The sequence below is a fragment of the Aphelocoma coerulescens genome, chromosome 23 (assembly GCF_041296385.1).
Source record: "Aphelocoma coerulescens isolate FSJ_1873_10779 chromosome 23, UR_Acoe_1.0, whole genome shotgun sequence".
Taxonomy (NCBI): domain Eukaryota; kingdom Metazoa; phylum Chordata; class Aves; order Passeriformes; family Corvidae; genus Aphelocoma; species Aphelocoma coerulescens.
The window spans coordinates 6,643,022-6,659,894 of NC_091036.1; the positions used below are offsets into that span (position 1 = coordinate 6,643,022).

The 16,873-nt window shown below is 62.3% G+C and overlaps 1 protein-coding gene across 1 annotated transcript; it reads left to right on the forward strand.

The window, feature by feature from the left end:
- Positions 1 to 2,898: 2,898 nt before the first annotated feature.
- MFSD2A (MFSD2 lysolipid transporter A, lysophospholipid) lies at positions 2,899 to 11,864 on the forward strand. Its single transcript, XM_068994387.1, has 14 exons — positions 2,899 to 2,976; positions 3,066 to 3,188; positions 3,769 to 3,893; positions 7,088 to 7,211; positions 7,374 to 7,452; positions 7,656 to 7,825; positions 7,921 to 8,011; positions 8,550 to 8,671; positions 8,900 to 8,983; positions 9,737 to 9,820; positions 10,139 to 10,251; positions 10,459 to 10,602; positions 10,776 to 10,952; positions 11,292 to 11,864. The coding sequence occupies exons 1-14, from the start codon at positions 2,899 to 2,901 to the stop codon at positions 11,347 to 11,349; spliced, it is 1,572 nt and encodes a 523-aa protein (XP_068850488.1). The 3' UTR covers positions 11,350 to 11,864.
- Positions 11,865 to 16,873: the final 5,009 nt, after the last annotated feature.

The window sequence follows — 16,873 nt, forward strand, 5'->3', positions numbered from 1 at the left end:
GGTGACAGCGACAGAGGGGCCACCCACGGGACAGGGTAACCCGCCGGGGGCTGGCACAGACCCCCAGCCAGCACCCGGGTGCGTGTCCCCGGCGCTGGCACAGCCCCGCGGGAGCTGCCGCGGCCCCGCTGGTGGCTGGCACGGCTCCACACATGATGCAAGGGCAACTCCCGGGGCCCCTGTGCCCTTTGCATCCCCACTTCCAGCAGGGCTGGGCTTTGAACCTCGAGACACCAGAGCGCTTCCCCGCAATGGGCAGCCACCCCCCGAGCGTGATGGGTGTCCCAGGGGTGTCCTGGGCTGGGGCTCTGCCTCTGGCTTGTCCCCATCCCGCTGCAGCAGCAGCCTTCGAGCCACTCTGCCATCCCCATGGGAGTCTTGGATGCTCAGGGAGGGAGCAGAGGCTGTGCCAACACATCCTGGCCCCATCTCGTCCCCCTCTGCCTTGTGACACGGTCCCCAGGGTCCCACACAGGAGAGGGGTGGGCAGCACAGGGCAGCTGCCACGTGCAGCCACGCAATGTGTCCCCTTTGTCCCCAAGAAGCTGCTGGGTAGCAGCCACGGAGCCTGGCTGGTGGTTTTTGCAAAATGCCATCCCAAGCCCCTTCGGGCTACAGGAACACCACCAGATGCTGCCCAGCCTGACGGGGAGGGGGACAGTGCCCACAGCCCCGGGCTCGCACCAGCCCCAGCTCCCTGGGCGTGCAGCCACCCGCTCTGAGCGTGCAGAGAAAGGAGAGGAAAAGGCACCCCTGGTTCCAGCCCTGCTGCCTCCTCACTCCCTCGACCCATTTTGTCCCTGTCACACCCTGCCCGACAGCAGGAGGTGCCCTGAGCCCTGGAGAAGCTCTGTGGTGTCAGGCAGTGCTATCCCCACGCTCAGGCTGGTCTGTAGTCCCCCAAAAGCTCTGGGATCACCTCGCTGCTGTTTGCCCCCAAGCCCATCCTCCCCATCCTGGCTGGCCCAGCCTGGCTGGGCTGTCTGGTTTCGGGTGCTCTCACACTTGCTCAGATCCTGCTCCGGGCTGTGCCGGATGTGTGACAGCGGGAGGTGTGGGTGGCAGGCGGGATGGCATCGTGCACTGGAGCCCCTGTCCTTCCATGTCCCCAGGGCCAGCGTTTGGGTCCCATCCCCAAAGAGGCCCCAGTGGTGTCCCCAGCTGAGGGATGAGGCCAGGCTGGTGCAGTGTCACTGTCAGAGGGGTATTTGAGGGGTCCTGGTGACAAGGGTGACCCTGTGGGTGGCCCAGCCCCAGCCACCTGTGGGTCTCTGGAGTCCCCAAGCTTGGCAGGAGCTGCTGCAGCGATATCCCTGCTGGGATCAGCCCTTGGCGGGTCATTTGTCACCGTGAGGATCCCCCAGAGCATCTGCTGAGGAGGAAGGGCTCAACTCCCCCACCAGAAATTGTGCAATACCAGATCTGGGGGAGAAAATCCTCCTAATCCAGAGAAATCCTGGTCTGTCTACTTCTCCTCTTCAGATGCAAGGCTGAGTTCACCTATCTCTGATCTTTCTGCAAAATCTCTGCCTCTCTCTTTGTTCCCATAAATCCGTGTTTGCCCAGGAGGCAGCTCCTGAGAGCTTTGCTCAAGGACAGGAATGCCAAAAGCATTCCCAGGAGCTGAGGAGCCCCTGGGACAAAGGGAGCAGAGCTAATAGTGCTGGGGTCACACACAGTGGGAAGTCTGGTCCCTTCGGGATGGTCACAGTGCCACCTCAGGAGTGCCCTCTGCTCCTGGGCGAGAGGTTTTCTCTGTGAAGAGGGAAACTGAGGCAGGTCTGTGTCCACACCTTGCTCCTCTCTTGCTTCGAGGTATTTTGTGTCACTAATTTGGACACCCTGAAGGCTCACACAGACCCCCATCCCCAGGAGTGGCATCCCTGTGCCACAAGGCAGTGCCAGGGGAGCCCACTGCAGGTGTCTGAGGGGCCAGAAACTGTGAGTCAGTGGTGACACCACCCCAGTGTTCCCGAGAACAGGGAGTGCCTGGAGCTGCTGGGCCACCCACCCTGCTCATCTCTCAGGTTCTGCTGCATCCCAGGTCCTGTCCTTCCTGCCTGCCCCCATCCCCGTGCCCAGCTCCAAGTGGCACTCAGGGCACGGCACTGGTGCCACGCTGGCCCCATTGGCTCGGCCCTGCTCTGCAGCCCCATCTCAGGGCGACCTTTGAACCCTGGTGGCCCAAGTCCAGGGCAGCTGGTGGCTGTCATTGCAGTGACACGACACTGACACAGGTCTGTGTGTGCTCACCGGCGGGCAAACAGCAGCTGGCACAGCCAAGAGGGGCTGGGATTGATGTCCATGTAGCCATCCAGTGAGGGGGACACTGCAGGTGTCCCCTGCAGCCTTTTTGGCAGGGCCTGTTGTGGTAGGACAAGGGCTGATGGTTTAAACTGAAAGAGGGGAGGTTTAGGTGAGATATAAAGACAGTTTTTAATGATGAGCTCAGTGGGGCACTGGCACAGGTTGCCCAGAGAGGCGGCGGATGCTCCATTCCTCAAGGCCAGGGAGGATGGGGCTGGGAGGTGGCAGGGAGCTGGAATGAGATGGGCTGTAAGGCCCCTTCCAACCCAAACCATTCTGCGATTTTAAGGGATGAAGGGCTGGGATGGAGGCAAGGGATGGAGAGAAGGGATGGAGAGAAGGGATGGAGAGAGGGGCTGAGGGATGAAGGATGGGGGAATGGAGGAATGAGGGGATGTGGGACAGAGAGGAGGTAACAAAAGCACCGGGACGCAGGGAGGAGAAGACTGGGGGGAAGGGGTGGGACAGGAGAAGGAGAAGGAGGAGGAGGAGGAGGGCGGGGGCGGGTCGGGTCGGTGCGGCCCCTCCCGGGGCGGGCTCTCCGGTACAAGGGCGGGCGGCGGCGGCTCGGCCCCATTCATCGCGCACGGCATGGCCGGGGGCGGCGGCGCGGAGCGGGCCGGGGCCGGGGGGCTCCTGCCGCCCGCCCTCCGCCAGCACCGCCGCAGGGTGAGCACCGGGGACAGCCGGAGGGGGGTCCGGGCTGGCTGGGGGCGGGGGTCGCTTCCCGGTGTCGCTAACGCCGATCCCGGTTGCAGGAGAGCCGCGAGCGGCTGTCGGTGTGCAGCAAGTTGTGCTACGCCATCGGGGGGGCTCCGTACCAGATCACGGGCTGCGCCCTCGGCTTCTTCCTCCAGATCTACCTCCTGGACGTGGCGCAGGTACGGCCGCCTTGGCGCTGGGCTGGGCTGGGGGGCGGCATTGGCAATGGGGCTGGGGGTCCCGGAGCTCCCGGTGCCGCTCTGCCCGGGGGATGGAGCTACGGGGGGCTCGGCAGCGCCCCGACCCCCGCCAGACCCCCGGAGGCTGCGGGTTTCCCCCGGGCCGGTCCCACGCGCGGTGTTGCCGCGCTTGGGGGTCCCCACGGGACAAAGCGGGGTCGTGGTGGCTGTTTTGGGGGGGTACAGGACCCATCCTGCGGAGCCGCAGCGAGCCGGGTCGGTGGGAAACACGGAGGGAAGGAAACCACGCGGGGAGAGCCCGTGGGCTGCCTCGTGCTGGGTTTGGGGAACTCTGCTCTGAGATGTTGGAATTCCCTGTGGGAAGAGCGTGTTGGGGCAGCGCCTGGAGGTACTGGGAGCCTCAAATCCCCCTGAACGAGGGGGAGAGACCGAGGGACTGCTCCCAAATGGTGGGAGGGGGTCGCAGTAGGTAGGGTTGGGATGGTCCTGAGGGGCTCAGGAAGGGCAGCTGGGAGCACCGGGGGTTTGCAGGTCCTGACACAAGTTCCTCCTGCCGCAGGTGGACGCTTTCTATGCCTCCATCATACTGTTTGCGGGGCGAGTCTGGGATGCCATCACGGACCCCATGGTGGGCTTCTTCATCAGCAAAACCTCCTGGACCCGCTTCGGCCGCCTGATGCCCTGGTAAGAGCTGCCGGTAGCACCCTGCATTCCCTGCCTGATGTGTCACAGCTCTTCCAGTCAGTTTTGGGTGTCCCCTGGCATGAGGCGTCCAGCACAGGACATGCTGACGCCCTGGCTCACCCACATGAGGTGCCAAGAGCTCCAAAAAGCCCCAGATGCCACCAGCAGCTGGGAGGCCTCAAGTTTGTACCTGTTGCTCTGGCCTGACCTCAATGTCACCCCACCTGCAAGCTCCAGCCTCCCTGCCACCACGCTGGACTTTGTTCCTGTGGTGACTGCAGAGCCCTGGCGGGTTGGCAGGGCCACGGTGGCAGCCGGAGCAGATGGCATCACAGACACAGGGAGGAGGGACGGGGGTGTGTGTCTGCTCGGTCCGTGGTGGTGTTGGAAGCGCCGGCTCACGGTCACGAGGGTGCTCCCCGGGCAGGGAGACAGCTGTCATGGATCTGGGTGCCTGCACGTGGGTGCTCCCGCTGCCCTTGGGAGCAGATGGGACGGGCTTTGTGAACCCCCAAATGGCTCATGCCTGCACCCAGGGCAGACTTAGGATATCCGTGAGCACCTGTTCCCGCACGGGATGTGGAGCATGTCGGGGTGCTAATGCCTGAGTGGGGACAGGGTGGCTGAAATAACCCCGTGCGCCTGTGGGATCGCTGAAAGACACAGAGGGTGGGCACTGGGGGACTGGAGCTAGAGGGACGCAGCCCTTTCCCCCGCAGATTATACCCTCTGCTTCCTGGCTTTCCTGGAATAGCTCTGGGCAGCAGCCGGCTGTTGTTGGAGGCAGGCTCCACACACGTGGCCTGAAATAGCTTCTCCCTGTGTGCAGCAGGGTCTGGGGTCGGAGATTAGCGCGGGGCTGGCTGGGCGTGCGGCAGGGCTGTGTGGGATGGCTCCGCTGGCCCTAATCTCGAGGCGGGGGGTGGGACTGAAGTGGCCGCATTCCTCTGAGCAGCTCCTGCTTCGTTAAAATTAGCCAGAGCTGTCGGCTCGAGCTGGGCCCCTCAGCAGCGCCGGGGCAGCCGGAGCTCGCTGCTGCTGTGCCTGGCTCAAGGGCTGCCCGCTGAGTCCAATTTGGATGGAGCCGAGCTGATTTTTAAACCTCTTAAACCCAGGTTTTTCTGGCTCTGCGGGGCCGCGCAGCCCCAGGCTGGTGGTGCTGCTGTGGCTGCAGAGCTGCTGGCGCTGCCTCAGTTTCCCTGTGTGCAAAGCCAGGAGCTGCAGGCACTGGGGTGGTCTCAGAGGCTGCTGCCTGACCCCCCAGCCCTCAAGACCTGCGAGGTGACCCCGCCGCGGGTGAGGGTTTAGTGCCAGGCTCTGGAGGGGCTGATCTGTGAGACCAAGCCCAGCCGGCTCCAGCACAAAGCTTGTGGCCGCTCCAGTTCCTTGGAAAGGGGGAGAAGACCTTCCCTGAGGGCCATCACCTCTCTCCCTTTCAGTTCTCTTCTCTTTGAAACACTTCTTGGCACATTTCCTTCCACCAGCTCATCCCCTGGCTGCTTCCTCCTCTCCCCCAGCCTCGTGGACGTCACTCTGTCCCCAGCTCCGAGCTGGGATCCGCATTTCCTTGACCACTGCGGACTTCCCTCTGACTAAACTTTTCCTTGAGGTGTCGGTGACGGAGAAACCCCCCGGCTTTGACCTTCTCCGGGGGCAGGAGCCGTTTGCAAACAGTCGAAGCCGGCCGGGAAGGGGTGTGCGAGCGGCACAAAGGAACACACCATCGAGCGGGGCCAATGAGCGCCGGGGCACGTCACGGCAGCCGCCTCCGAGCGCGCCTTAATCACCTCGCCCTGGGTCAGGGGTTACTCCCAGTCACTCTTGGGCCTGCCAAGGAGCTGTGGTCAGCCCTGGCCCGAGCTCAGCTGCCCGGTGCCGGGGGAGCTGGCGCATCTGACGCTCATGCGATGGGCGAGCGTGACGCTGTTGCCGCCGCGCTGCTCTGGTGATTTCATTCAACATTTTGGCTCCACGCTTTCCCTGGCTCCACGTATGTGAGCCGAGATAAGCGGCGGCGAGGAGGGGCTGGAGCTGCTCGGCGCTTTCCTCCCCCCTCTTCCCCGACGGGGTGACGTGGGCGCGGAAAAATGTGCATGTGTTGGGTCCTGTGCAGTGCCTGTCGCTGCTCTCCGTCCATGCAGTTTCTGTTTCTTGCTCTCCCCGCTCCCTCCCCAGCTTTAAATTTAAACTTTGCGTCCTGTGTATCAGCCCGGATGGAAAAATCTCGCTGTACCCTGGCAGTGAAGGGCCAGCCTTGGCCGTGAGCGGCTCTGTCCCGTGTCCAGTTCTGCTGGACTCTCTCCAGGACGCAGCCTCTGTCCCGGTTTGTGGAGCGCAGGGTGCTCGCAAATCCCCCAGCAAAATCCGTCTCCTAAGCAGATGTGGGTTTAACCTCAACACCTGGCTCGCTTCCCTCCTTCCTTCTCCCGTGCTCCCCTGAGTGATGGGGGGCCCTGGGTGCCTGTGGTGTCCCTGGGGTGCTGGTGTGGGGCAGAGCTGTGCCCTGGCTGTCCTGCAGCAGGATGAGGGTTATGAGCACTGCTCGATGAGGAGGGCAGATGCCCTTGCTGGCAGATCCTGCAGGAATTGCTGCCAAGGCCCAGCACTTGAGCAGTCCTCTTTGATCCTCTGTTGTGTTTTGCATCCCCTGTCCCCGCTCCCTCAGCTCTGGGAGGCTGGGCAGAGGTGGAGGAAGGAGCCAGACTGCTGCTGGCTGGTGGTTTGCTCCATTGCTGCCAGCAGAGCAGGGCTGACCCCAGGACCAGGGCTTGGGGGGGGGCCTTGGCAGCAAAGCCAAGCTGGTGAGAGGTTTTTGGCTGCTGGGGAGCAGGGCTGAGCTGCCTGGCTGCTGCCCAGCCCTTGCCAGGATCAGGGCGGTGATTACATCCTGCTGAACACAGCAGCGCTGCCCGGGGGAGAGGTTGGGGCTGGGGGTGGAAGCCAAAGGCAGGAGCAGATCAATCGTTTCCGTGGAAGGAGACATCTCTGTTAGTGCAAGGAAAGTTCTTCCCTGGAACTCTGGGTCAGCTCTTCTGACCCTGTGAGGCCTGAGCTGCTGCTTCCAGCCTGGTTTGGGCCACCCCTGGGGCAGCTCAGGAGCCTCCAGATCAGATGTTGAACCCCACGGGATGTGTGGAAGCAGGGAGAGCTGGGCAGCTCAGCGCCCACAAGGCTGACACTTTGTTCTCTCAAAGGATCATCTTCTCCACCCCTTTTGCCATCACCTCCTACTTCCTCATCTGGTTTGTGCCCGACATCTCCACAGGACAAGTCATGTGGTACCTTGTCTTCTACTGTGCCTTCCAGACCCTTGTGACGGTGAGTCAGGCTCTGCTCACACCGGGCTGGGGGGCAAGGGACGGAGGGTGCCAAGCCCTGCCTGCCCCTTGCTGAGCTGCACAGAGGGGCAGATCCCACCCTGCCCCAGGTCCCTTGGGCTGTTACATCCTCCCTGAGCCAATTCTCCTCGTTCCCTTGCAGTGCTTCCACGTGCCTTACTCAGCACTGACCATGTTCATCAGCAGGGAGCAGAGCGAGCGGGACTCGGCCACTGCCTACCGTAAGAGTTTCCCCCCTTTCCCTCTTCCCCCCTTTCCCTTTTCCCTGTTTTCCCTCTTCCCCTCTTTCCCTTGGGGATTTGGAGGGAGCTGTAGCACAGCTGGGCTGGCTCATTTCTCCCTGGGAAGGGCGGTGACTCGCAGCTGGGGATGCTCTGCTGTGGACAAGGGCTGTGCTCAGTCCCGCTGGCCTCTCCCTCCCCAGGTATGACCGTGGAAGTGCTGGGCACCGTGCTGGGCACTGCCATCCAAGGCCAGATCGTTGGCAAAGTGGACACTCCCTGCATCGAGAGCGCCTTCTTCGGCTTGACCAACTCCTCGGTGGCCATGGAGGAGCTGAACATGACTCACGACACCAAGTCGCTCACAGACACCGTAAGCTGGGCATCCCCTGCCGTGTGCTCCCCTCAGACCGGGCTTGTTCCCGGGATGAGCCCCCGTCCCTGACTGCTGCTGCCTCTCTTGCACAGAGGAATGCCTACATGATCGCCGCGGGGGTCATCGGGGGGCTCTACGTGCTCTGCGCCCTCATCCTGCTGCTGGGCGTGAGGGAGAAGAGAGGTGAGGCTGGAGAGGGGCTGGAATGCCCTGGGCTTGTGGAAACGCTGCTGTTCCTTCCTCTCCAGGAGCCTGGCCGAGCTCTTGGCCCCTCATCTGTGGGTCACGCCCCTGAGGAGAGGGGCAGGTGGAGCTGAGCTCTGGGTCTGGGGAGGTGCTGCAGAAGGGCAGGAGGCCAGAGCAGCTCCATGAGGACTTAGCTCTGCTCTGCCCTGCCAGAGATAACCTTTATCTCGCCCGTTTTCGGCTGGCCGAGGTTGCCGGTGCCAACCAGGGCATCCCGGGGGGATGTGATATCCAAACTCCTGTCCTTCCCTGTCCTTCCCTGTCCTTCCCTGTCCCTCCTTATCCTGGGGGAAATCAGCCAGGCTGCTCCATGGGCCTGCAGGAGCCCCGGGTGAGGGCAGGGGTTGCCCTGACTCCCTTGGGCTGGGATGCTGTGGGTGGGCAGGGGTTGTGGAGGGCGCTGAGCAGCGGGATGGGGCACCCACAGGCGCTGTTTTGGGGGGGGTCTAACGCTGGGCTGATCTCTGCTCCCCAGAGTCCTCTGCGCTGCAGTCAGATGAGCCTGTCTCCTTCTTCCAGGGGCTGAAGCTGGTGATGAACCACGGGCCCTACATCAAGCTCATCGCCGGCTTCCTCTTCACCTCTCTGGCCTTCATGGTGAGCTGGAAGGGCTGGGGACAGGGAACAGCGTGGGGGTGGCTGTGGGGATGATCCCAAGGGGCTTGGGAGCACGTGATGGACGAGCCGGAGCTGCCCCAGGCAGAGGGAGGAGGATGTGGCCTCGTGCCCTCGGTGAATGGCCGCTTTCTTCCCCTGCCTGCGCTGGGGGTGCAGCTGGGTGAGGACAGACGTGTCCCCCCTGACCCCTGTCTGCCTTTTCCACAGCTGCTGGAGGGAAACTTTGCCCTCTTCTGCACCTACACCCTGGGCTTCCGCAACGAGTTCCAGAACATCCTGCTGGCCATCATGGTGGGTACGGCCCTGTCCTGGAGCCCTGGCGGGGCTGGGACTGTGGCGGGGTCCAGTGGGTGCTGCCTGGGAGCTGGCGTGGGATGGGGGCTCCACGGGCCGAGGGGAGGGAAGCCCATGGGACAGGGCCCCAGGTTCAGTGATCAGAGGTCCCCCTGGCACAAGGGGAGGGAGGAGAAGCTGCCAAGTGTCCTGCAAAGGCCGGGTGGGCTGGCAGGAACAGCGGGGCCTTTGTTCCTGAGGGAACGAGGACACAGACGAGAGAGACCAGGAGCCATTGGGGGCCTTTTGTCCAAATCCTGCCACTTGTCTCCCTCCCCTCCCTGCTTTGAGAGAAGGATCTCAGTGTTTACTGGCCGGGAACATGGAGCAAAACCGCTCCTTGAGAGCTCTTTCCAGCTTGCCTCATTCTTGGAAGCACTTCCTGCCCTCTCCTCAGTGGGGTGGAAAGGTCCAAGGTGCCACAGTGCCCACAGAGCCTGGCTCCTGGCCACGCTGTGTGCAGGTGCCAGGATCAGGTCCCTTCCCAGCACCGAGGATTGAGTCAGATCCTCCCTCTCTCAGGGCAGGAGTGGTGCCAGGGCTCTGCACTGGGGGAGGAGGTGGCCCCACACACCACGTGTGGCTTTGTGCCAGCCCCGGAGTGTGTGGAAATCACGGGTGCTGGACATGGGATGGCAGGAGGCTGTGCCAGGAGCTGTTCCTGGCTGGGAAGGGCCAACGTGTGACACCATGACCCTGCTCTTCCCACAGCTCTCGGCCACCTTGACCATTCCCTTCTGGCAGTGGTTCCTGACCCATTTTGGGAAGAAGACTGCTGTCTACGTGGGCATCTCAGTGAGTGGCCCCTGAGGTGTGGGGTGCACATGGGGATGGTCTTTACCACATGGGATGGGCAGAGTTCCCCCAAAAGAGCCCAGAGCTGGGCAGGGGCTGCTGCTAATGACAATTTGGTGCCTGTCCTTCCTCCTGCTGTTGGTGCTGTCCTGGATGTGCCCAAGGCCAGCAGCAGTGGTGCTGTGGGGCTCGGGGAGGGACGCTGCACCTCTGGTTCCCTGGCTGGGATTGGAGGGCTGGGATATGCGGGAGGGGGAAAAGCCAGGGGGTCTGGGCCAGGCCCTGCTGATGCCAACCTGGTCCCTGCCCCCTCTCCAGTCTGCCATCCCCTTCCTCATCGCCGTGGTTGTCCTGGACAGTAGCCTCATTGTCACCTACGTCGTGGCCGTCGCCGCCGGGATCAGCGTGGCAGCCGCCTTCCTCCTGCCCTGGTGAGTGTGAGGGGCTGGCACGCCCAGCAGCGCACCTGAGGGCTGGGCAAGGGCCTTCCAGAGCCTGCCAGAGGGGCTAAAAACCCTCCAAAGGCTTTTCTGCAGTGTTTTCAGCCCCAGGCGGGGCTCCTGAGGGAAATGCTCTCAGCAGAGAGGAGGTGCTTTGTTGTGCCAGTCCCGGTGTTCAGCACCTGTTTCTCTGCACAGGTCCATGCTGCCAGATGTCATCGATGACTTCAAGCTGCAGCACCCCTGCTCCCACGGCCACGAGGCCATCTTCTTCTCCTTCTATGTCTTCTTCACCAAGTTCACAGCTGGGGTCTCCCTGGGCATCTCCACGCTCAGCCTGGAGTGAGTTCCTGTGTGGGAGCTGAGGGTGGGCAGGGAGGGAAGCCCTTCCCAAGCTCTGGGAGGGAGCTGATGGGGTCTAAATCCGGTTGTTGCTCCAAAGCTCTCCCCACAGGGACCAGCTCACCTCCTGCAAACCCCGTTTCCTTTGCCTGAAGGTGCCTTTCTGCCCACAGCTTTGCAGGGTACCAGACCCGGGCCTGCTTCCAGCCTGGCCAGGTGAACTTCACCCTAAAGATGTTGGTGTCTGCTGTGCCCGTGGGGCTGATCCTGCTGAGCCTGCTGCTGTTCAAGCTGTATCCCATCGACGAGGAGAAGCGGAGGAAAAACAAGAAAGCCCTGCAGGATCTAAGGTAGCGAACACGGCACATGGGGGTGTGTGGGGGCAGGATCAGACGGGTTGGGACACACTGTGGCTTGTCCAGGAATCCTCCAGGGCCCATGGGTGGTGGCGTGAGGGAAGGGCTGACTTGTTTTCCCAATCCCACCTTCCAAAAGGATGGCGTGAAGTGTTGGGAGATCAGCGGGAACCCGCCCCAGCTGCCACCCACAGCTCGTGTGGGGGCTGCACGAGGTGCTGACGTCCCTCTGGAGCCCTTGGGAAGCTCCTGTGCCCCAAGGCAGATATTACTGGGATGCAGACCTTGCCTCTATGGCTTAATCCAGGCCTCATTCCCAACTCTTTCCCCCAGGCAGGAGAGCAACAGCAGCTCGGAGTCGGACAACACAGAACTGGCCAGCATCGTGTGACCCGGGCTGGCTCTGTCTGCTCACACTGGGGCTCCCCAAGGACTCGTCCCCTCCGGGCTGGCCCAGCCCGGTGCCTCTGCAGGTGCTGGAGGAGCCGTGTGGAGCATCCCCCGGCTGGAACTCGGGATCTGTGCCCGTCCCGTGCCTCGCACGGGCGCACAGAGCGCTGGTAGTGTACATTACACACATGGTGGTGCCTCGCCAGAGACAAGCACTCTCCCTGCCGGGCTCTGGAGGGCGGGGAAGGCCGGATTGGGATGGTTTTGCCTGGAACACCCGTGGGGGTGATCGTTAGTGTACATTACACTGTCAGTGTCCCCGCGCCCAGGACGTGAGCTCACCTCTGCTGTCTCTACAGAGGGCACTAATGTGGGAACTGTTCCTTTTCTTTTTTTTTTTACAGAGCCTAATTAACTTAATGATGTAAATATGGAGCTGTTTCCTGTTTGTATATATCTGTACAGAACCTAAACCCGAGGACCTGTTAATATTAATTTACATAAAAGTGGGGGAAGTCGGCAGCGGGTGTGAAGGATTTTTTTTTTTCTCCTTGCTGGGATTTTTCACGGCTGTCAGCGAGCCCAGGGTCCCTTTACACACCACAGGGGGTGCAGGATTGACTTTTCCTGAGCCGTGGTGCAGGAATGCCATAATCCAGGCAGGAGGCTGTGCTCAGCCCCTTGCCCCCGTGCAGCTCCTTGCTCGGTGCCTGTGTCGCAGCCATCCAACAAAGGCTCCATTATTTCCTCCTTTTCAAGAGGGGAACGGGGGTGGAGGGAGGAATGAAATCAAAGTGCTGCCAGCGGAGATGGTGAACTCAAGGCTGGAAACAGGAGAGGCAGCTGGGGAGCGGAGAGAAAGGGAATGGGGGCTGTGGGTGACACTCAACCCTGGCTGCCGGGGCAGAGTGCCGGGGGAGCACTAATCCCCCTGGATATTTATACCATCCTCTCGCATTCCCTGCTCCCACGGCAGAAAGGGGGAGAGCCCTGCCCTCCCTGACGCCTCCAGCAGCAAGTGTAACTCGGGAAAAGGGGGCTGGAATCAGCGTGGGGAGGGGGCACCAGGGAGGAAACTGAATTCCCAGCTTGTGCTGGCTCTGCTCTGTCCCCAAGGCCTCTGCACCAGGGGCCAGGGCTGCTGCCTTTTGTTGAGCACATTGGTCACACCGAGAAGTTGGTGGGGCTGTGGCTGAGCTGAGGGCGGGGGATTGGGGGTGGAAGCATGGCTCGTCCTTTGTTCCACATGTGGGTACAAAGGACAGGAATGAGGATGGGGTTTAAAAATAGCCAGAGGGATTAGCTGGGAATGCTCGGCCAGGCCCCACTCTGCCCCCATGGCCATGGAAAGAAGGCAAAGGGCTGGTGTGGGGAGGCTGGGAGCTGCCTTTGGGCTGAGCAGGGCCACGAGGCAGCGCTGGCCAGGGCTGGGGTGCTCCCTGCCTTCCCAGGGATGGAGCCAGCACTCTCTGCAACCCCTGTGGTGGGGCAGGTGGGTGTCAGGAGCACCCTGAGGAGGAGGAGGAAGACTCCAGTCACCACAGAGCTCAGGACTGTTGGGAGTGTTCTGAGCCCTGCGCTGCTCCTGGCCGGGACTGCCGGGAGTTATCCCGGCCATTGCCACGACCTGGCTGCCTCCGAGGGCTGTGGGCAGCGCTGCTGCCTCCAAGGATTTGAAAGATTGCTGTGAGCCTTTGGTTTTTTTCAGAGTTTCAACAGAGAGAAGGGACGTTTCATTCTTTGCCTCCTTGTTTTTTTGGCTCTGTGGAGCTCGCGAGGAGTCGTCTCTGTCCGGGTGTGTTGCAGCCAGCCCCAAGGGACTAAAACCGTACGGCGGAGCTTGAACGGCGGCCTGGCTGTTCCTCACTGAGCACCCCTCTTCTGTCTGAGGCTTTTCAGAAAGTGAGATGTGTGGGGAAAGTGACCATGGAAGTTGATAACACTCGAGCCCTGCGCAAAGCTCCAGCCTGGGAGCAGGGATCTCGCTCCAGCTGTGGTTACAGAGGGTTTCAGTCCCAGCGTGGAGAAGAAATGGGTGGCATGAAACGCACAGGGAGGTGCTGCCTGCACCTACAGCTCTGCTCTGGCTTAATCCACACACACCTTGGGTGTGGAGCAAAAGCATCCAAGTGCTGGGAAGCACCTCCCTGCAGGGCTAGGGTGGCAGGGCTGCCGTGCCCTCCGAGTGAGTGGCAGGGAAGCAGAGCCAGGAGCTGGCAAAGGCGGGGTGCCAGCTGTGTGCTCGCACCTGCGGGGCTGGTGCGGCTCAGGGCAGATGGGCTGGAGCTGTGCCTCCCAGGAACCAGCTGCCAGGGCTGGGAATCATGCCCAAATTCCAGCTGAGGGGCTCCAACAGGCTCCTGGGCCAGCCCTGAACTTGGGGAGCCTGTGCAGGCGGGGAGCTGAGGGTTTCTGGTCTGCTCGAGGGACCAGATGACTGCAAGGGGGACAAAATCAAGCAAACATCGGTTGGAGTTCCAGAAGGCAGCACATGATCCTGCAGAATTCCATCCTCTGGCACCAAGAGGCAGGACCTCCCTGGCTCAGGCAGATGAAGGCAGGAGGAGTGACTGCAGGGACAATTCCAGAGGTGACAGCAGCCACGATGGGCCTATTTACCCTGGAGGGGAAAAGTGGAAGTGCGAAGAGTCTCTCCTTGCAGAGGGTGAGGAATAACCCCCTCCTTATCTGCAAGGAAAGGGCAAAAATCCTCGGGTTTATCTGGCAGCAGGATTTGTGGAACGTTCCAGCGGCTGCTGGTGGGGACGGATTTCCCCGGGCTGGAAGGACCCACGAGCAGCAGGAATCGCCCAGGGCTGGTTTCAGACACTTCAAGCTGAACCAAGCAAAGGTTCCCACAGAAAGGGTGTCACTCCAGAGTGCCCAGGGAGGCTGGAGCACGGGACAGACCCAGGTGGAACTCAGCTCGGCCTGGGAAGCTCTGGGAAGGAGAAGCAGGAATGCTGAAGCAGGGCTGGCCATGGGGGGCAGATCCACGTCCCTGACTCGCTGGGCTCTGTCACCACCTGGGGACAGCAGGGTTAACCCAGGCCAGCTGTGCAGGATGGGTGTCACAGCTGTCCCCAAGGGTCACCCTGTCTGTGCCACCAGGCTGAGGTCACTCGCTTTATCTGCAAACACAGGATGAAGGCTACTGACGTGTTTGGGTGGGCTTTGGTTAATGTTTTGCAGAAGCCGCTGTTCCCAAGGTTGTTAGCTGCCCCAAGACAACTGCACGTGGACAGAAATGATGGGGCAGTGACATGGTCTCCCGCTGAAAAAGAAAAAAATCCATTTTCCAGGAATGAAGCTGGGCTGCAGCTCGGATGAGTGCCCTCCTCACCCCACAGCACGGGACAGGTGCTCTCCTGTGGCTGCAAAAAGCCAAAGGCTGCTGTCTAAGGGACACGATGGCATTTTAGTTTAAAAAAATGGCTGAAAAATGAAGCAAATATTCCCGTGGTGCTTGGAGAAAAGGGGGATGGGGCACCAACCCCCCCGGCAGCAGCGTGGGGCAGGTGTAAGGAGGCAGGGCAGGGATGGAGCAGGTTGCCAGAGTTTATGGGCACCGGGAAGCCCCACGGATCTCTGACCTTACAGACTCTAAACAGGCTGCTCCTCTGTGCCCCGGCCTTTCCAGGAGCTCGATCTTTGCTCCTCCCGGAACCGTGTTCAGCTCACAGACCCGCCCCGGGAGCAAACACCCTGCTGGAGCCGGGCCGTGATATCCCCGGCGGGCCGTGCTCTCCTCTTCCCCCTCCTCAGGTAATTTTTTGGTTCCTCTCCCCATTGTCTGGTATTTCTCCTTCCTCTCCCCATGGATCCAGCCCTGGAGGACAGCTCCTGCCCGTGCTGCTCCCCAGGGCTCCCACTGCCCTGCTCTGCTGAGTTCTTCACCGCGGTGACTGTTTTAGGATGCCGTATAAAACACGAGTCAGTGGGCGCGTGCAAAAGAGGCGGCGGCGGTGTCTTATTTTCTCTTTGGCATCGTGTCCGGCGTCTGATCGTGATGGAGACAGGGCAAGGGGCACAGCGGGTGCGGGCAGGGTGGGAAACGGGGCGAGAAAAGCAGGAAACAGCGTCGGGGAGCGCAGTGAGCTCCGAGGAGCTGCAGCTCGGCTGGGAAGGATGGGGTGAGGGCAGTGTGGATCCTGCTGGGCTCTGTGTGCTCTGCCAGGGCAGTGCGCGGAGCTGGGGGGATGCTCGGAGGGGAGGGGGATCCCGAAGGAAGGGGGGGAACCGTAAGCTGCCGTCGGACACACGCAGCTCCCACCCGCCGGGGAAATCCAACCCTCGGAGGGTTTGGGATGAGGGAGCCGGGACCCGGAGAGCCTCACTAGGTGTCAGCAGAGCCCCGCTGCCGGCGCTGCCCGGGGCCGGCTCCTCGGGAGCCGTGACCATCTTTGGTAGCGCAGCCGGGGCAGGAAGCGGCGGCGGAGGCTTCTCCTCCTTCTTCTGCTCCTGAAACGTGTCCCAGCCCTCACCGGGACAGAGCCCCGGCTCCGAGGGAGGAGCTCGGCCCCTCCCCGGGGCTGCTGAAAACACAAAGCTCCGGTCCCGACTGCGGCACCACGGCAGCGAACTCCTTTTTGGAGCAAGTCCTGCCCTGATGGCAAAAGCAGACAGCGGAACCCTCTGTGGGAACAATCCGTGCCGAATCCAGGGATCCCTTCCTCCATCTCCGTTGTTTTTCCCTTGGCCAGCCCTAGCACAGAGCATCCAGGGCCCGGAGCCCCCAAGGATTCACCCTGAGAAGGGGTGTATCTGTTCCAATGTCCCATGAGGACCTTTTCCCCACCCTGCACCCAGCAGGCACGGAGGGGCCTTGACCTCAGCCCCCTCCATTGCAGCCAGGTATGATTTGGGGGCATCCCTTCCACCTCCCCCCAGCCCCAGCAGAGGCCACCCCCCTCCCCAGCCAAACCCTGTCGCTGCAAGAGGGGGACGAACCCCTCCCTAAGGGGCTCTCATCCCCCTTAACCCCGCCCTGGGAGCCCACAGCGCATCTCTAGACCCCAACCTTCAGCCTTACCCCTCTCCCAGAGGTTCCCGCTTCCTCCCAAAGCACCCCGAGCCCCTTTCGGGGGTCCCAAACCTCCTGCAGACCCCACTACCCCAACAGCCCCTCCTGAGAGCTCCGCAGTCCCGCCCCGGGAGGTGTCCCAGCTGCCCCTGCTGGGGTCTCAGACTCCCCCCAGCCCCTCTGTGGGGCCCCACGCGGGTCCCGGAGCCCCTCCAGCCCCTGCCGGGGGTCTCGGTTCTCCCGGGGGTCCCGGGCCCCATCCGCCCCTTGGCCCCGCCCACAACGCAGACCCCGCCCCGCCCCGGGCGCTCAGGCCACGCCTCCAACCCAACATCCAATCGGAGGGCGGCATCTGCACCGAAGCCCCGCCCCCTCCCCGCCCATCATCCGTTATGGCCACGCCTCCCTCCCCGCCCGCCAATCGCATTGCGGCGGCTGCCCCGAGGCCCCGCCCCTCGCCGCGCCGCGCCGCGCGCGCCGTGCGCACATCCGGCGCGCGGGG